The 21970-nt window shown below is 34.7% G+C and overlaps 1 protein-coding gene across 1 annotated transcript; it reads left to right on the forward strand.

Moving 5' to 3' along the window:
- The first annotated feature begins 17862 nt into the window (after positions 1-17862).
- LOC139844185 (uncharacterized) lies at positions 17863-21221 on the forward strand. The gene is made up of 3 exons (XM_071834401.1): positions 17863-18313; positions 19824-19931; positions 20776-21221. The coding sequence occupies exons 1-3, from the start codon at positions 17993-17995 to the stop codon at positions 21085-21087; spliced, it is 741 nt and encodes a 246-aa protein (XP_071690502.1). The 5' UTR covers positions 17863-17992; the 3' UTR covers positions 21088-21221.
- Positions 21222-21970: the final 749 nt, after the last annotated feature.

Below are 21970 nucleotides of genomic sequence, written 5' to 3' on the forward strand. Positions count from 1 at the left end.
TTAAGAAAGTCGAGACCGATGAGAAACATATCGATGATGTGCCAATTGTTAGTAACTTTTCTGATGTTTTTCCCGATGAATTGCCGGGTCTTCCACCTCATCGACCGGTTGAATTTCAAATTGATCTTATTCCGGGAGCCACACCCATAGCACGTGCACCGTATAGACTTGCTCCATCCGAAATGCAAGAATTGCAAAGTCAAATCCAAGAACTACTTGACCGTGGTTTTATCCAACCTAGCCATTCACCATGGGGTGCTACGATTTTATTCATTAAGAAGAAAGATTGATCCCTACGAATATGCATCGACTATCGTGAACTAAACAAATTGACGATTAAGAACCGTTATCCTCTTCCGCGCATCGACGACCTCTTTGATCAACTACAAGGGTCTTGTGTATATTCAAAAATCGATCTCCAATGGGGCTATCATCAACTAAGGGTTAAGGGTGATGATGTCTCCAAAACCACTTTCCGGACTCGCTATGGTAGTTACGAATTCCTTGTCATGCCTTTTGGTCTAACTAATGCACCGGCGGTGTTCATAGATCTTATGAACCGCGTGTGCAAACCGTATCTCGACAAGTTCGTTATTGTATTCATCGATGATATCTTGGTCTATTCTAAAAGCGAAGAAGAACACGAACAACACCTTCGACTCGTGCTCGAACTCTTGAGACAAGAACGACTCTATGTCAAATTCTCCAAGTGTGAATTTTGGTTGAAAGAAGTTCAATTCCTTGGCCACGTTGTAAGCGATCAAGGTATTAAGATCGATCCCGCGAAAATCGAAGCCATTAGGAAATGGGAAACCCCTATTACTCCTACTCACATTCGACAATTCTTAGGCCTCGCCGGGTATTATCGTAGCTTCATCGAAAATTTCTCTTTGGTTGCACGTCCTCTAACCACGTTAACTCACAAGGGAAGGAAATTCGTTTGGGCAACTGAATAAGAATCCGCGTTTCAAATCTTAAAGAAGAAGTTAACCACCGCTCCTATCTTATCTCTCCCCGAGGGCAATGATGATTTTGTTGTATATTGCGATGCCTCGAAACATGGTTTTGGGTGTGTATTGATGCAACGAAAGAAGGTTATTGCTTACGCATCCCAACAATTAAAAATCCACGAACGAAACTACACGACACATGATCTCCCTCCCGATAATTAAAAATCCACGAACGAAACTACACGACACATGATCTCGAACTCGGATCCGTTGTCTTTGCACTCAAAATGTGGAGACACTATCTTTATGGAACCAAAAGTACCATCTTCCCCGATCACAAAAGCCTCCAACACATCTTCGATCAAAAGCAACTAAATATGAGACAATGACGGTGGATTGAAACCTTGAAGGATTACGATTGTGAGCTCCGTTACCATCCCGGGAAGGCAAATGTAGTAGCCGATTCTTTAAGTCGAAAGGAAAGAATGGTGCCTCTTCGTGTCCGAGCTTTAAACATCACCATCCACACCAATCTCAATAATCAAATTCCTGTAGCCCAAGACGAGGCTCTCAAGGACGAAAACATCTCTCTCGAACGCTTGAACGTCCTCGCCTCTCGGTTCGAAGTTAAGGAGACCGGACTCCGATATTTCGCCGGAAGAATTTGGGTGCCTAGTTATGGGGACTTGCGAAGCCTTATTCTAGATGAAGCCCATAAGTCAAGGTATTCGATTCACCCCGGTGCCAATAAGATGTACCACGACCTCAAAGAACAATATTGGTGGCCGAACATTAAAAGGGACGTTGCTAATTATGTTGGAAAGTGCTTAACTTGTTCCAAAGTCAAAGCCGAACATCAAAGACCATCCGGATTAATTCAACAACCCGAAATCCCGCAATGGAAGTGGGAAAGAATAACGATGGATTTTATCACAAAACTACCCAAGACAATAGGCGGTTATGATACCATTTGGGTTATTGTTGACCGTCTCACCAAATCCGCCCACTTCCTTGCCATGAAGGAAACCGACAAAATGGATAAACTTGCACAACTTTACATTAAAGAGATCGTAGCCCGTCACGGTGTACCATTATCGATTATTTCTGACCGAGATGGCCGTTTTGTTTCTAGATTTTGGCGTACTTTACAAGAAGCGTTGGGAATACGATTAGACATGAGCACCGCATACCATCCGCAAACCGACAGACAAAGCGAATGTACAATTCAAACCTTGAAAGACGTGCTACGAGCTTGCGTTATCGATTTCAGAAAAGCTTGGGACAAGCACTTGCCTCTCGCCGAATTCTCCTACAACAATAGTTATCACGCGAGTATTAACGCCGCACCATTCGAAGCGTTATATGGCCGAAAATGTCGTTCACCTCTTTGTTAGGCCGAAGTAGGCGACAAGCAAATCACCAGACCCGAACTCATTCATGAAACAACTGAGAAGATCATTCAAATTCGAGATAGGCTCCGGACGGCCCGTAGTCGTCAAAAGAGCTATACCGACATTAGATGTAAGGATCTCGAGTTCTAAGTGGGTGATCGTGTAATGTTAAAAGTCACACCCTAGAAAGGTGTAATCCGTTTCGGGAAACGTGAGAAACTAAATCCGCGATACATTGGTCCTTTTGAAATCTTGGAACGTATTGGAACCGTTGCTTACCGATTAGATCTTCCACCTCAATTGAGCTCCGTTCATCCTACTTTCCATGTATCAAACTTGAATAAATGTTTTGCCGAACCCAAACTCGTTATCCCTCTTGAAGAGCTTACTATTGATGACAAACTTCATTTTGTGGAAGAACCGGTAAAAATTGTGGATCATTCCGTTAAAACGCTAAAACAAAGCAAAATTCCGATTGTCAAAGTTCGTTGGAATGCCAAAAGGGGACCCGAGTTTACTTGGAAAAGACAAGATCAAATGCAAAGGAAGTATCCCCACTTATTCGTAGATTTGGAAACTCAAGATCTCGAGGAGGAAACAACGACTACTACGCCTACTTAAATTTCGGGACAAAATTTCTTTTAAGGAGTAGGTAATGTAACATCCCGTCTTTTTCTGTTTCTTTTCCGTTTATCTATTTTAAATCTGTTATATAATTATAACATCTTCCGTTAATACGCGTTTTTAAAATATTTCGTTTAGGTAATTCACGCACCCTCTTTTAAACTCGAGGGACTAATGTTGTCAAGTGGGCAAAGATGTTTCTAGGTCAAATGGTCAAACCACCATCTCTTCCACTCATTCACCTCCTCACTCCTTACTACTTCCACTTTATTCTCTCAAACACTAAATCAAAGAATCATCATCCATTTTGAATCTAGCAAGCGTTCTTCAAAAAAATACATATCTGGAATCCTTGCATCTTCGTCTTCGAATCCATACCAACTTCATCTCATTTGGGCAACTTTCTAAAAATACTAGATTTTATGTTTTTGATGTTTTTAACTTATAAAAGTGTTAGTTAGTGTCTATGGCTCGAGTCTAACATGAATATATGATTTGTATACTCGATCTTGTTATTTTAGTGTAACTAGCATGAACTTGAAAATGTTTGTGTTTAATCTTGAGTTTTGGATGATTAAATGTTGTTGTTATGTTAAAGTTCGTGTATTAAATGTGTTACTAGCATCACTAGCTTCATTTTGATGTGTAGGTTGATTAAGAAAACTTAACTAACATGATTATTGATTTTGTGATTTTGGTTAGGGTTTGATAGACTTAATTATGAACTTTTGATGCATTGAATACTATGAAATGTTATTGGTAAGTGTCTAGTTGTATTGTATGCATAATTACATACGAAACAGCGTATTATATGTGTGTGTTAAGTTTCCGAATCATTGATTCCATTTATGAACTTGAATGTCATTAATGATGAACATTTAATGTGGTTTTGATTGTTGTAAATGCTAGAATTGATTGATGATGTGTGGTTAGTTGCATTCCTTGTTAAAATACCTTTCCAACGATATATGGTATGCATTTTGAATGTTTTCGGATCATAAAAGGTGTTTGGGTGAAGTTTGATTCGTGCACTTGTGAAATTTCAGCAAGCAGGATCTGTATACCAATTTGGACGCCGTCCAAATCAGTGGACGTCGTCCAGTCCTTCATTGCTGAATGCCGTCCAGAACTTTTGGATGCCGTCCAAATGAACTGCCAGGGACTGTCCAACTTGGTCATTTTTTGTTTAATTCCAACTCTGCTACACACCTCCGATTAACATGTAAATTGTTCTAACATGCTCATATATGATTATAAAACTCAGGAAAATTGTCCGAGACCCGACCCGAACGTGTTGACTTTTTTGTTGACTTTGACTTGACCAAAGTTGACTTTTATTCAAACTTAACTGAACACTTATGCAATCGTTCTAACATGCTTTTATATTTGTATCTTGCATGAAACTTGACAACGTTATTCACATGCTATATATAATCGAGTCGTAATGAGCCATAGGAATAATTTAATACTTTGACCGACTTCATGCTTACCGATATTGATACAACCTATTGTTTAGGTCGAGACTAGCATTCTTTCTTGCACACGTTTACCTTGTGAAGTACATTTACATTCGTGCACTCAAGGTGAGATCATAGTCCCACTTTTACTCTTTTATACTTACATTTGGGATGAGAAAACATAAACGTTTCGTTTTACAAAGTGAACACAAGTACGAAAACAAACATTCTACGTACGAGTTAGAACAAAAATGCCTCAATTCGATTATCATTAGTTACACTTGCCGGGTGTAAGCGAGAACTTATGTTGTATGGCCATATGGGTTTGACAAACCCTCATTCGGACGGTTCGCTACCGTTATGCGGATGAAATATATTTTCGAGAATAAGTGTAGGTTCTAACACTATGTGTATGGGGTAACGTTAGTTAAGCCTTAATAATTGGGTGCTCGTGATAACAAATTTTAGAATGGTTTACTATTATTTCAACGTTATAAATCTTGTGGTTCAACTTACATACTCACTTACTAAACCTATGATTTCACCAACGTTTTCGTTGACAGTTTTCTATATGTTTTCTCAGGACCTTGAATGCTAAGTGATACATGCTTCCGCACTCTATTTTGATACTGGCTTGGATGTCTAGTATACATGCATATTTGGAGCGTCTTTTTACTTACTTTTAAATCGTGTCGCATAGGTTTCATTTGTACTTTAAACGTTGTAATGCAACTAGTAGTTGAACTACTTTTGTAAACCTTGAAACATCCTTACATTTGAAATGAATGCGACATATTTTTGGTCAAACGTTGTTTTAAAGACTTATGACCACGCAACGGGACCTAAGTAGACGTCGCCGTCAATGACGATTTTGTCGGGTCGCTACATCAAAGTCGATCCCGCAAAGATCAAAGCCATCAGCAAGTGGGAAACCCCTACTACTCCTACTCATATTCGTCAATTTTTAGGCCTCGCCGGTTACTATCGTAGATTCATCGAAGGTTTCTCTTTGATTGCGCGTCCTTTGACCGCGTTAACTCACAAGGGGAAGAAGTTCGTTTGGGCAACTAAGAAAGAGTCGGCATTCCAAACCCTGAAGCAGAAGTTAACTACCGGTCCTATTCTGTCCCTTCTCGAAGGCAGTGATGATTTCGTTGTGTATTACGATGCCTCCCGACAAGGTTTTGGGTGCGTATTGATGCAATAGAAGAAGGTTATTGCTTATGCCTCTCGACAACTGAAGATTCACGAGCGAAACTACACGACTCACGATCTAGAACTTGGAGCCGTTATCTTTGCACTCAAATTGTGGAGACACTATCTGTATGGAACCAAGAGCACTATCTTCACCGATCACAAAAGCCTCCAACACATATTCGATCAGAAGCAACTGAACATGAGATAGCGACGGTGGATTGAGACGTTGAATGATTACGATTGTGAACTTCATTACCACCCTGGCAAGGCAAATGTTGTAGCCGATGCCTTGAGCCGAAAGGAAAGAATGGTACCCCTTCGCATCCGAGCCTTGAATGTCACCATTCACACGAATCTCAATAGACAAATCCGTGTAGCCCAAGAGGAAGCTCTCAAGGAAGAGAATATTTCTCAAGAGCATTCGAACATTCTCGATTCGAGGTCAAGGAGACAGGACTCCGATATTTTGCCGGAAGAATTTGGGTGCCTAGTTATGGAGATTTACGAAGCCTTATTCTAGACGAAGCCCACAAGTCAAGGTATTCGATTCATCCAGGAGCTGGTAAGATGTACCACGATCTCAAGGTTCAATATTGGTGGCCAAACCTCAAATGTTGAAAAGTGTTTAACTTGTTCTAAGATCAAAGCCGGACATCAGAAGCCATCTGGGTTACTTCAGCAACCCGAAATCCCGCAATGGAAGTGGGAAGGAATAACAATGGACTTCATCACGAAGCTACCGAAGACGGTAGGCGGTTATGATACCATCTGGGTTATCGTTGACCGTCTTACCAAATCTGCTCACTTTCTAGCCATGAAGGAAACTGATACGATGGAGAAACTATAGCAACTATACATAAAGGAAGTTGTATCTCGTCACGGTGTACCCTTATCGATTATTTCAGACCGAGATGCTCGTTTCGCTTCAAGATTTTGGCGTTCTTTACAAGAAGCTTTGGGAACACGTTTAGATATGAGTACTGCGTATCACCCGCAAACCGACGGACAGAGCGAACGCATGATTCAAACCCTGGAGGACATGTTGCGTGCTTGTGTAATTGATTTTGGAAAGGCTTGGGCCGCTGGCCAAATTCTGTTACAACAATAGCTATCACGCGAGTATTAAGGTCGCACCTTTCGAAGCTTTGTATGGCTGCAGATGTCGTTCTCCTATCTGCTGGGCCGAAGTAGGTGAAAAGCAACTAACCGGACCCGAACTCATCCATGAAACAACCGAGAAGATTGTTCAAATTCAAGCAAGGCTCATGACTGCCCGTGATCGTCAAAAGAGCTATGCCGATCTTAAGCGTAAAGATCGAGAATTCCAAGTAGGTGACTGAGTGATGTTGAAAGTCGCACCTTGGAAAGCGTGGGAAACTAAATCCGCGATATATTGGTCCTTTTGAAGTCTTGGAGCGTGTTGGACCCGTTACTTACCGTTTGGATCTTCCGACTCAGTTGAGTGCAGTTCATCCCACTTTCCACGTGTCGTATCTGAAGAAATGTCTTGCTGAACCAGAACTCATCATACCTCTGGAGGAGCTTACGATTGATGACAAACTCCACTTCGTGGAAGAACCTGTTGAAATTATGGACAGTGAGGTCAAGACCTTGAAACGCAATAAGATTCCAATTGTCGAGTCCGTTGGAATGCTAAACGAGGACCCGAGTTTAGTTGGGAATGAGAGGATCAGATGATGCAGAAGTATCCTCACCTCTTCACAACTCTACCGTCTACCTCAGCTTAAAATTTCGGGACGAAATTTTCATTAACAGGTGGGTAATGTAACGACCTGACTTTTTCGACTTACTTTTGTGCTTGTTACTTTCTGCGAAACTGCGTATTTGTGCGTACTGTGTTGGTTTATATTCTGGGATCTTATTTCATTATTAATTACTTTCGTTCATACCATACAACGTGCCATTAAGTACTTAGTTACTTAACTTGATCCCCAAATGCTTTTACGACCATTAGTGTCACTTGACGTTGAGAACAATCTATATGTTTTGGTACACATTTAACTTTTGTCGTAATTGGAATATTTCGACTACGTAATACTAATTGTTATTTCCTAATAACAATTTGGGTTTATAGTTGCTTAATTACGCTTAGTAATTTACTTATGCTCACTAGTTAGTCTTGTTGGGTTTTCTACCTTGTTGGACTTTAGCCCACTCTACTCTAGCTAATGGACTATTTAATTAGCCCAATTTTAATAAGTTTATGACTCAAATAAATGTAAGACAAAAACTCATTTATAAGAGGGAACATACTAGCATTTTTGTTAACCATAATCACAAATGTTGCATGGGACCCTAACAATAAGCACCACCTTTAGACCACCACTAACCAAAAAGCAAAACGGTGTCCCCCTTGTCCCCCTTGAAACCCACGGCTACCACCACCCCATCCCACTATAAATACCAAGCAAATCTCACCCATTTTACACTTAATCTCATTCACATTTTACACACACTTACTCTCTAATTCTCTCTTTAGTCTTTCTCACTCTAAAAAGTGTAAGTTTTAAATTTTCTTCTTCTTTTCTTCTTCATAGCATCGACGTCATCATCATCATGCAAGGATCAAGCTTTTTAGCTCCTTGATCTTGTTATATCTTGAAGATTCAAACATTAATTTGAATCCTTCAAGAACATGAAAGATTCAAGCTTTTTAGCTTTGAATCTTCATTACCTTGTTGGATCTAAGTTTTCTAGCTTATGATCCCTTTATTTTGTTAAAAAGATCAAAACTTGTGTTTATGATCTTCATGTAACTTGAAGATCTAGCCTTTTGCTTTAAGGATCTTCAAGAATATTAAAGATCCAAGCTTTCTAGCTTAGGGTTTCATTATTTTGTTAAAGATCTTAGCTTTTTAGTTTATGGTCTCATTACTTTTACTAGATCTTAGCTTTTTAGCTTATGGTCTCATTAATCTTGTAAAGATCCAAGCTTTCTAGCTTAGGGTTTCTTAATACTTAAGGATCCAAGTTATTATTGTAGATCTCACTTACTTGAAACCTTTTTGTGGTTGTTGTAATGATAAAGATCAAGTCTTCATCATCTCATATGATGAAGATGCATAAATTTGTGTAAAAAGGATAAAGGTTGAAGCTTTATTGTATTTATGTAATAAAGAGACAACCTTGATGTTCAAAACTTGTAGAATGTTAGCTTTTACTCTTAGTTGTGTGTTGATGGTTGAAACTTGTTCAAAGTGATGCTAAAACATCAAAGAGTTGTGTGACGACCCGGAGATTTCCGACCAAATTTAAACTTTATTTTTAAATGATTTCAATACGATAAGCAAAGTCTGTATTGTTAAGTCTCAAAACTTGTGAACTATTTTCATGGATTTATTTAACCTTTGACCGATTCCGACGATTCACACACACACACACACACACACACACATATATATATATATATATATATATATATATATATATATATATATATATATATATATATAAATGTAAGTAGTGGAAATAATAAGATATAATTGAAACATTAGAATCTAATATGTAAATTAACAAATAGAATAAATAAATTACTAATATATATATATATATGAATCTATATACGATTTCTATTAATAAGTATAAACATATTGTAATATATATATATAAAAGATATCAATATTATGTGTTGAAGTCTATAATATATATTCCTATTATGAAATAATATAATATAGTAAATAGATATGTAACAATTATATATAAAACATTATTAATGTATTCATATTTACATATATAATATATGGTGTAACAACAAGTTAAAAATTATAATAGTAATGACAAATTATATTATTACTATTTTCATTATTATCAATATCATTATGAATGATATTAACAAATGTAAATGTTAAAATTTTAATAAAATTTAAGATTATGATTATCGAAATAAATATTTAAATATAAGTATTACCATAAGAATGATTAAAATTATTATTTAGTTGTAATTTAAATATTATTTTTTATCATGATTAATATTATTATTGTTATTAATGTTATTACTTCCATTCTTAAAATAAATATTAATATTAATATCATGATTAAATTAAGATACAAATATGATATTTGATATATATATATATATATATATATATATATATATATATATATATATATATATATATATATATATATATATATATAATTGTTATATTATTGTAACTAGTATTATTATAATTAGCATTAATATAAATTATATTATTATTATTATAGTTATCATTAATAATATTAATATCAATTTCATTATGATTAATATGATTTATTATTATTATTACTTTTATTATTATTATTATTATTATTATTATTATTATTATTATTATTATTATTATTATTATTATTATTAATTGTATTTAGAATATTATTAATATAATTATAAAATTAATAATAATAATTATACAATTCATACGTACGAAATTAAGGATCCAATTCAGTTTCATGTGCCTTTCAAACTGTAGATAATTTTGATTCTTGTCTGCTGGACAAATTCTAATCGATATCATTTTATAAAACAAACAAATGCAGTTAGAATTCGTACTTCACTTTTTATTTTTTTATTTTCTTTCCTATTACTGATATTGAAATTGTCGACCCAATTGACTATAGATCAAGTGTATTATGCAATGTTATTGTGAAAATTATTCAGTTCCCTCAATTATCATTATCAATTACCAATTAAAAACCTTTGTATCGATTTAAATTTAAGCAGAAGAAACAGGAACCCAGTCCCGTCCCCTGGTTGTGTTTCATTCTTACAATTGCTCTAATTCGAATCCTATTTCAAAATGTGTTAACACAGTATCGTTAGGAATCCTCCAAGCAAAAATTTCTGTAAAATATCAACCTCAAATTCTTTATATCGAGTTCTAATTTTAGGGTCAAACTTTCAAATTCAAAAGTCAAATATTTTGTTCATCGTGAAATTCAACTCGGTATCGATGTTTCAGATACAATTGATGATCCCTAGAGTTTATAAGATTCAAATGGGACCTTTTTCATGTTATGATCGTAGTCTAAAACATACTATAATTTGGAATTGGATGATGAGTCCATAAAACGTTTCAGTATCTGTTTCAAATGGTGTTCTTAAATTTTTCTTCTGTTTAATTAAATTAATCTATCTCTAAACGTTTCTGTGTCAATTGTAAATTATAAATTAAGGAATTTATTAGCTGTTAATATGGTTTGGGGATTCACTTGTTGATCTCAGTCATGAAGAAGAAGAAGAAAAGCTGAAACAGATGGTACACGTATTATATACATATTAGGATGATTAAAAACAGATAAAAATATATGGACGGATGGTTAGGGTGCGTGTATGGTATACGAGAGGTCACGGGTTCGAGCCCGGGTGTGGACAGTTTTATTCTTTTTTTGGGAAAAATCTTTATGAGGTAGTTTTTCACTTATTATTATTAGTATTATTATATTATTATTGTTATTGTTATTGTTATTATTAATTGTTGTTAGTATTATATTAAAATTTATAGTATGATTACCATTATTATTATTTTAGTTATTAATAAGTAATATCACCATTACTATTATTATTATTATTATTATTAGTCTTACAAGTATTATTAATATAGTTATTATTGTTAATTTTATCATTTAAGTATTATTACAATTATTATTATGATTATTATTATTAATATTATTGTTATTATCACACTTATCATTTTTGTTATTATTATTATCCTTAAGTATTAGAATTTTTATTAGTATTAGTATTATTAATAAGTATTATGAATATTAGTTATTACTGTTATTATCGCTAATATAGGTAGTAGTTACCAATTATTATTATTGTTATCATGACCCTAGTTACAATTATTATTATTATTATTGTTATTACTAATATCATTATCAAAATAAGTATTAGTATTATGTAATATGATTATTAATATTATCATAATCAATATCAAAAACTACCTTTTTAGCAGATAGATATTTTGTATATATATATATATATATATATATATATATATATATATATATATATATATATATATATATATATATATATATATATATATACTTATTACATACACTATAATTATATTAAAATTTCACATAACTATATACATCAAAACTACTAATATTATTTATATAAATACTTACAAATAACAAACTATCGATTTTTAAATATAACATTAAACAAGTATGTATATAAATATAGATGTATTAATATAACTATATAAATATTAACCATTTTTGAATATATACACAAATTAGATATACATAATATATAAATTAGTTCAGTTACGATTATATGTTTTAATATATATACGAATGATATAGGTTCGTGAATCCTAGACCAACCCTGCATTGTTCAGTTCCGTCGTATGAATATTTTTACTACAAAATATTGTAGAGTGAGTTTCATTTGCTCCCTTTTTAAATGCTTTTGCAATATATATTTTTAGAACTGAGAATACATGCGCTGCTTTTATAAATGATTTACAAAATAGACACAAGTAATCGAAACTACATTCTATGGTTGAATTGTTATACTGGATATCGCCCTTGTTGAACTTGGCAGCCTAAGAATTGGTGTTTATTATAATTGCCACCAATTGACGCGAATCCTAAAGATAGATCTATGGGCTTTGATACGCCCCAGTCAGAGAATTTGAACTGCTTTAGTACTTCGATATTTATATATGGGGATATTCTAGATGCATTTTGTTAATGTCAGTTACCAGGTGTTCAATCCATATGAATGATTTTTATGCAGATGCATGATATTTATGAGAAATGAAATGAAAATCTTGTGGTCTATTAAATTAATGGAAATGATTGTTTATGATAAACTAATGAACTCACCAACCTTTTGGTTGACACTTGAAAGCATGTTTATTCTCAGGTTTGAAAGAAATCTTCCGCTGTGCATTTGCTCATTTAGAGATATTACTTGAAGTCATTCATGACATATTTCAAAAGACGTTGCATTCGAGTCGTTGAGTTTATCAAGATTATTATTAAGTCAATTATAGTTGGATATATTATGAAATGGTATGCATGTCGTCAACTTTCGATGTAATGAAAGTATGTCTTTTAAAAACGAATGCAATGTTTGTAAAATGTATCATATAGAGGTCAAGTACCTCGCGATGTAACCAAATGTAATGTATTCGTCCAGATGGATTAGGACGGGTCATGAAAAGTTGTACACTTGAAGCTTACACGCATCAAGGATGAGAACCGTGATGAGCATCAAGCACCAAGAAACCCACCGGAGCACTTGTTTGCTGTTTCTCGAGGTTCGATCAGACTCCTAGGACTTCTGGAAAATTTATTTTCAGATAGTTCGTTTTGATTAGATGACTTTTCGTTTAGGACTCGCCTAAATCCGATATACGGTTTAGGATTTATAGCCTTCCGAAAGTCACTACGCCGTTGTAACGACGTGCTGAAAATTCGGACCTACTCGCGCTTGAACTATCGCCACGGTCAAATGACATCGAGTTAGAATCTGAAAATTGGACAGAGGTTAGAGGACTCACATACGAAGCCTTGGACACTGACCACACGTCTTTTCGGTTTGTATAAAGGTCGTAGAAGCTGTCCGAAGTCAGCCTTCTGTTTCGATCTCTATTCTTGTTGAAAACTTACTTTAGCTTTTACGAATGATGATGATGATGATAATACTTAAGACTTAATTTATTCACTTTTAAACTTTTGGGGACAATATACTGACTTAGTGACCTTTGACTTAGGTTGACGACCTTTCGGACCGACTTACTACTTGCATACTTTTCATATCGACTTTTACTGCTTATTCACTGTGAGTTATAGCTTCCCTTTTTACTTTACTATTTTTGGGACTGAGAATACATGCGCTTTTTATGTTTTACATACTAGACACGAGTACTTAAACTTTATATATGTGTGGGTGACATAACGTCACAAAGATTCCCATTAGCTCTGTAACGTTTAGTCATTGGTTTATGAACTGGTGAACGCAAATCTTAGATATAGATCCATAGGGTTTGACATCCCCACTCGGGCTAGTAGTGCTAGCATTCAATGGGTGTTTAATACTTCGTAAACAGACGCACTCGCCAAGTGTACTTTTAAGGGGTAATATTACGTTAAGTTAGTTACCGGGTGCCCACGGTTAAGCATATACTTTTCATACTGTTTTGAATACGAAATCTCGTGGTCTACATTACATTACTGAATACAAACTATAGCTCACCAACATTCGTGTTGACCTTTTAAGCGTGTATTTTTCAGGTGCTTAGACGTTGTTACTTCTGCTGTTAGACTTGCTGTCTTGGTGTTATAGACTTGCTGTTACAGACTCGCTGTGTTAGACTTCCGCTGCATTACTTAGAGATGTCTCAATTATGGAACTTTTATTTTGCATTCGCAACTTATATTATTTTGAATAATGACTTTGTAACGACCTTGTGTCACGTTATATTTTGTAAAACGTTATCTTTTCATGAATGCAAAACTTATTTTAAAACAGCATGTAGTATTATACCTTGTAATGGACCTGTTGTTGATGATTCGTACATGATGATTTTGTACGGGGCGTCACACACGTGAACTTAATTGTACTTCTTAATTACAATTATGAAATTCGTTGATTTCTTAATTACGCTTAGTGTTTTATTAATGCACACTAGTTAGTATTAATGGGCTTATTACTTTAATGGACTTAGTTTATCAAAGGCTCACCATACTCTAGCTATTGGGCTAGTAAGTGAGCCCATCTTAATGGACTTATGAACCCATTAAGATATAAGACAAAGTCCATTAAGTTATAAGACAAATTTCATGCATGCTTATGTACCCTTTCTTATATGTTTTGACACCATGCTACATGATTCCCAACATGCATACATCACCTTGTACCACCACACCATGTCAAGCCAAAATGGTCCCCTCCCACCCCCTTGAAACCGTCGGCCTATATCCCACTCACCACTATCCTTATTTTTCCAAACATCACTCTCATTTTCAAACTAAAACACACACAATTCTCTCTAGTTTCTCACTCTAAAAACTTAAGAAAACTTGTAAGTTTTCTTGAAATTCTTTCTTCTTTTTCCCTTCCTTATGCGTAAATCATCATCATCAAGTTACAAGATTCAAGTTTTTTAGCTTGAATCTTCATACATCTTGTAACTTCAAGCCTTGGTTTGAAGAACATGCAAGAACAAGGAATCCAAGCTTTGTAGTTAGAGGTTTCTACAAAAAGTTTGTTAAAAGATCAGGTTTATTAACTTATGATCTTCTTTAAGTTGTTTTACTTCAATTTTGTAACTTGAGTTTTCATTAAACAAGGATACAAGTTTTCTAGCTTGAAGTCTCATAAGTATTGTTAAGAGATCCAAGCTTTCTAGCTGAGGGTTTCATCATTTTGTTTGATCTAAGTTATGTAAATTATGGTCATCCAACTTGTTAAAACAAAAGCTCACTAGCTTATATTCATTCTACATTTTAAAAATCTAAGTTTTATAACTTAAGGTTTTGTAAAAGTTGAAAGTCTAAGTTCTATAACTTAGGGTTTCACCTAGAACACAAGATCTAGACTTTCTAATCTAAGGTCTTCAATATTTAGCTAAGATCTAAGTTCCATAACTTAAAGTCTTGCTTGTTTGGTTTGAATCCAAGTTTATAGCTTAAAATTTCAAATAGAACTTATACTTGTGTCGAAACTAAGAACTTGATGTAACTTTGGTTCATCATCCTTCTAAAACTCTAAAGTGAGTTGTACTTCGTTTCTTAGTCTTGACATTATGTGTTGATGGTTAAAACTAGGTCAAAATGATGCTAAAACATCAAGGGTTGTACACTTGAGGCATATACGCATCAAGGACGAGAACCGTGATAAGCATCGAACACCAAGAAACCCACCGGAGCACTTGAATCTGTTTTTTCGGGTCTGATCTGACTCCTGGAGCTTCTGGAAAATTGATTTCCAGAAAGTTCGGGATGTGTAGATGACTTTTCACTTAAGACTCTCCTAATCCGATATACGGTTTAGGATTTATAGTCTTCCAAAGTTCACTACGCCTTCGTAACGATGTGCTGAATTTTCTGACCTACTCGCGCTTTGACCGTTGCCACGGTCAAACGACATCGAGTTAGGATCTGAGCTTCAGACAGCGGTAAGAGGACTCACAAAAGGAGCCTTGGCCACTAGCCGCGCGTCTTCAGTTTGTGTAGAGGTCGTAGCGGCTGTTCGAATTCAGCCCTTTGTTTCGACCTCTATTCTTGTTGAAAACTTACTTTATCTTTTACATATGATGATAATGATGATACTTAAGATTTAACTTACTTACTTTAAAACTTTTGGGACAACTTACTGACTTAGCAACCATTGACTTAGGTTGAGGACCTTTTGGATCGACCAACTTACTTGTTTGGACCGACTTACTACTTGCTTACATTTTCGTATCGGCTTTACCGTACATCCACTGTGAGTTATAGCTCCCTTTTTACTTTAACTATTTTTGGGACTGAGAATACATGCGCTTTTTATGTATTATATACTAGACACGAGTACTTTAACTTTATATATGTGTGGGTGACATAACGGCACAAATTTTCCCCTTAGCTCGGTAACGTTTAACTATTGGTTTATGAACCGGTAGATGCGAATCTTAGATATGGATCCATAGGGTTTGACATCCCCACTCGGGCTAGTCGCGCTAGCATTCAACGAGTGTTTAATACTTCGTCTATTTTAACGCACTCGCCAAGTGTACTTTTAGGGGGTGATTCATATATTTCTTTGTTAACTTATTTACCAAGCGCCCACGGTTAAGCATATACTTTTCATACTATTTTGAATACAAAATCTCGTGGTCTACATTATCTTATTCTTTACAATAAAACTATAGCTCACCAACATTCGTGTTGACCTTTTTAACATGCTTTATTCTCAAGTAACTAAGACGATTATGCATCCGATGTACTCTGCATTGTTAGAGATATCTCTTAATCATGGACTTTTTATTTTGCATTCACTACTTATGTTGTATTCGAATCATGGTTTTGTAATGACCTAAGTGTCACGTATAATGTTAATGTTTTCTATCCGTAGAAGCACGTTACTTATGTAAAACATTTGTCGTTGGAAAAACATTATCTGTTTATGAATGCAAAACCTTATTTTAAAATAGCATATAGTGTTATACCGTGTAATGGACCCGTTGTTGATGATCCGTACCATAGAGGTTTTTGGACGGGGCATCACATCAAACATGAGGAGTAGAGAGCAGAGAACCCCATCAAAAAGGTGTTAAACGGAATAACACGATGCCTATCAACACCGAACCACGAAACCTAACATGAATGCTACATGGTTGCGAAGAAAGCAACTAGCCTATACAAACAGTAAACAGACTCGAAAAGATTTAGATTACAAGATATTGAGATATACCCAAGGGTTTGAAAGCCACGAAAGCCATTCGATGTTTTTTCCTTTCAATCTCGGCAAAATCCATTCAAAGGACTTGGATTGTATCTCGTTTAGAATCATCGGGGCATTCCAACTTTTGCCTTGGAAAACCAAATTATTTCGATTCTTCCAAATGAGATATAAGCAAATCCATTTTAGAGCTTGCCAAATCGATTTCCCGGTGCTTGTCATCGAAAAAGGGCCAAAATCACTCACCAAATCCGAAGTGCTAGAGCATAAAAAACTGCTTGCCCCCCACCATTTGAAAATTCTCCTCCAAATATCGACCACTTCTTTACACCAAAGGGTCTTTTACCAGCTTCAAATACTCTTAAACACTTAATTAAATACATATAAAAAACTAACAATTATTAGTTACGTATTAGATAAAAGCTACTAACAAAAAAGTTAAAAACTAGTATTATAAATTAGCAAATCTAAACTAAAATGTCATCAAAATAAGTTTTTCTTCCGTCCATAAAAATTTGTCAGCTTGTCATTTTTATTTATCTCAAAATTATTGTCTCTTACATTATTAAAGTTCTAATAATTTTATTTTATTATTGAATATTTAACATTAAATATAGTAATTAATTTATTACATTAGATATTTCTATAATAGTAATATTATATTTATATTTATATATATTATATAAGATATAAGATAAGATATAAGATATAAATTAGAAATTAGATAATTTATTAATTTATCTTAAATCTAAAAAAGTTTAATTCGAACTCTCTTTTTTCTGGAAGGAAGTAGTAATTGATTAATGAAAAAAATAAAGAAAAAATGCCTTGAATCCAACGCACATCAGCACAGCTGTAATCCAATGGACAACACCATCGCGTCAACATCCAACGGCACATATCAAAACCCCCAAAATTTTCAAAACCACAGTCAACCATTAGATTACTTCAATTCCCCCAAATCTTCCGGCAATGACGATTCCGGTAACTCCATTCTTACTCATCGTCATCCTAACAACACTCTCACCGACCTCCTTATTCGTTGAATCAAGTACCGATAACAATCACGTGTTCTCTCCGTGCACCGATACTACTGTACAGAGATCTGATGGTTTCACATTCGGAATCGCGTTTGCTTCGAGAATTTCGTTCTTCATCAACAGTACGAGTACGGTTCAGTTGTCACCGTGTGATAAGAGGCTGTCGTTGAGCTCGAATGCGCAGCTTGCTGTATTTAGACCTAAGGTTGATGAGATCTCGCTTCTTACCGTTAATAGCAGCAGTTTTCAGCCGGTAATTAATTGATTCCTTTGATATTCCTGTTAATTATATGATTTAGATATATATATATATATACACACACACACGCCTTTATGAACAGCGGTATGGTGATTAGTTAATCTGAGGTGAGATATGTGATGAATTTGTTTTGATTCGCTTATTTGAATGTACTGAGCTTGTTATATCGATTAGAACCATGTGATCTTATAGGAAACCTAATTTAGGGGGGAAGAATGTGCCTAGTTACTAATAACAATTACTAAAACGAGTAGAAAAGTAGTTAAATAAGTAGAATAGATTTAGTCATTGTTAATCACTATTGTTAAGATTGATATGTTATGGTTTTTTGCTCAGACTTTGAGATGGATCTTGACCATATTATCTATAAGATTAAAAATACTGTCACTGAGAAGATAGGCTCTACGCATATCTTGAAACTGCATGTGTGTTACTTCACTCTTGGTACCAACTATGGAAATACAATACAAGTAAATAACTGTGTTAAGTTTGAAATGTATTCATTTTGGTTACTAGATAGTTAATCATAATTTAAGTGGGATGTTGTATAACAGTTGAGTTTTGGATGAAGACAAAGACTTGAATTAATCTGCAGGGTTGCTTTTACAAGTAACTGGACATAGAGTTCAGTTTAATGATATGTTTCATGCGGCTAATAAGAGTTTTTTATTGTTCTTAATTAGTTAATCGATAGACCATAGATCTTATGTTCGGACTTGCCATTAATTTTCCGTCGTATAAAACATTAAGAAACCCGAAGTTATAAAAAAGGGCATCTGTTTTAGAGTTAAATGGTTATCCTGCTGGAATAGTGGTGCGAACCAATGTGGCTTAACATTTAAATTATCTCCATCAGTTAATGATTTGATTTGAATTACATTTTAGTCTATGCATCCTCTGTCAGTTATTGCTGTAGTAATATTTTGCTAAATTATCCCCGAAATGGAAGCTTTTCTAATATCTATTCACACACAAACAACACATACTAGCTAATAAAATTACGTACACATCTTATTTTTTCGTGATTTTGTTTATATTTTCTTATTATATATGCATATGCTTCATACTTCCGTAGAGAAGGAAACTATCAGCTTGGCTTATATAAGGTGGTGTCTTTAGAATTTCAGAACGAACTAATAAGTGTATCCGATCATGTATAGTATTGAACTTGATTTTATGTTTTTACTTTCTCTATTAAGAACTCGTCATTAAGTTGGTGGCGTTCGTGCTTCGTTTAGTTAAGAAGAAACAGCTACAATAACTTTGAGATTTTCATTTGGATACACAGCCTAAGATTAGTGAAAGAATTTTATTAATTCTAAACGACACTCAAATATGCTATGTTTGAAAGAAACTTGTGGACACAAATGGATATTGGTTTACTAACAATGATAACATGCAAGTTGGTATTATAGCATGAATACATTTTGAAAAGAAAATTATTAAGTTTTCTTGAATACTCTTATTATGTTTCATTTGATTGATATGTTTCATTTGTTAACAGGATTCTGTTGGTGGGTATATGGTAGCATTTGCTGGTAGAAAGTATGCTGCAAGGTCAATCCCCGCTTTTGTAGCAAATAGCACATACATCGTCACCAGTTTCACATTGGTAAGATCACATCGCTTCCTCCCCTCAATCCAAAATGAATCTGTGACCTGAAACAAACATAATATTACAAAGTGGCATATCCAATCTTGAATGTGACTAAATAGACATAATACGGACGAGATGTCACTGTTTCCTTGGATGTAACTCCGTTGACATATTCTTCAGATTTAAGCAAACATTCTGATGTTCAAAGATATGGGTGGCAGTTGTAATGTGTTTATGTAAACTGGGTAAATGTCAAAGCATAAGGGAAATGGATGAACAACTTAAAAGTAGCCATGACATAGCTAAATTTTATCCAAAATATCTGAATCATTATACCGTTCTGGTAGTATAATTTTCAGAGGATGCTTATATAATGAGTTGCTCGTGTTTGGTTACTAACAAGTCTAAAGGGTTAAAAATAGCTATCAAGCGGGCCCTGAGAATCACCTAAAGCTCGCATCTTTAAGACAAATATACCCTCAATCTTTACAAATTTAGATTGTCAAAATATAACATAATTTTTGATGTTATAAATGTTCCCTTAACTCTTTTATGCGAAGTTCAAGTTCTTTGGAATTTTGGATGGCAAGTGTTTCTCATCAAAAATTGACCTGGCCTGTTTGACACACACAACTTATCATTTTTGACCCGCTGCCCAACCCAACCTTTTGTCACCACTGATAATCATGCTTAGTATAGTAGTAACTATTCATTCACTAGAATAGTGGAAGAAAATGTTCACACGTTCAGCAAGCTCTACTACCCCACACGTTTTGACCCGTCCTATAAGTTACCCGTTTTGGACTGGATCCTTTTATGATGTAATATTGTTCTTACCCGTTTTGCTACTTATAACCAGGTGATGGAGTTCCAAAAAGGCAGACTTCAGAACTTGTACTGGAAAAGAGACGGTTGCTCTGCATGTTCAGGCAAAACCAACGCTGTATGCCTCAACAATCAGGATTGTGCCATCAGGACTAATTCATGCAAAAACAGAGGTGGAAACGTCGACTGTAGTGTTGGAATTCAGCTCGCATTTTCTGGAACTGATAAACATCAAAGGGTTTTCAACTCATGGTATGAAGTCAAAAATCTTCGTCAATACTCATTATTTGGCCTTTACAGCAATATCAAGGATTCTCTTACTAGCCAATACAGTAGTTTCTTTTAACATGTTTCTACGCCACTGAACAACTGAACTATGGATTTGTTTTTGTGCTATTTGTCTGAGCTTATCGCTTCGAAATTCTTTATATTCTTGTAAATTATTGCACCTGAAAATATGATATGAATTTTCTTTTTGTTGTTTTTCACCTGATTCTCTTGTCCAACCAAATACCTATATACTGCCGATAGCTATTGAAATTGTATAACTTTGATTGTGATATTGGAACTTAGTTTTGTTTCATGGCACTGAACTCGTGCTGACAAGTTGAAAACCTTAATCATGCTTTTAGCAATGGATGGCGATATTTCAACTGTCTTGGTGATATTCATAATCACCTGTGTTGGTGAGCTTTTGGTTTCAAAGTTGTAAAATCAATACGATCCCGTATCATTCGTTATTTTCACCAAAATTCTCATTTCTGTTCCACATCAGTATCACATTAACGTAACTCTCTTTAAGTTAACATTTCACTGATACATTACATTACAAACTCATAACAAGACACTACCTATTATCCACTAAACAATATTCACAAATATAACAAATGTACTTAAAGTAATATACGCACTCACAAACTAGATACAATACACACTCACAAGTCACAACCACTTTCACGGAGCGATAATCTGTGACTCTCACAGAACCCTTTTCACAATCCACGGGTCCATGCCTAAGAATTTTCAATATTTGGCAGAACAATTAAGGACCATTTCACGGTCCCAAATGGAGTTCTACTACTAATGGGCATTAATAATTCCACTTTAATAATTGATACATCCATTTTAACTTCGCATTAGGGACATGTAATGTATAAGGGTGCATTCTCTAGTTTTAATTCTAATGGAAATGAAAGGAGATGAGGGGATTAACAGTAATTAACCATTCT

Source organism: Rutidosis leptorrhynchoides, chromosome 4, assembly GCF_046630445.1.
Source record: "Rutidosis leptorrhynchoides isolate AG116_Rl617_1_P2 chromosome 4, CSIRO_AGI_Rlap_v1, whole genome shotgun sequence".
In the NCBI taxonomy this organism is placed as follows: Eukaryota; Viridiplantae; Streptophyta; class Magnoliopsida; order Asterales; family Asteraceae; genus Rutidosis; species Rutidosis leptorrhynchoides.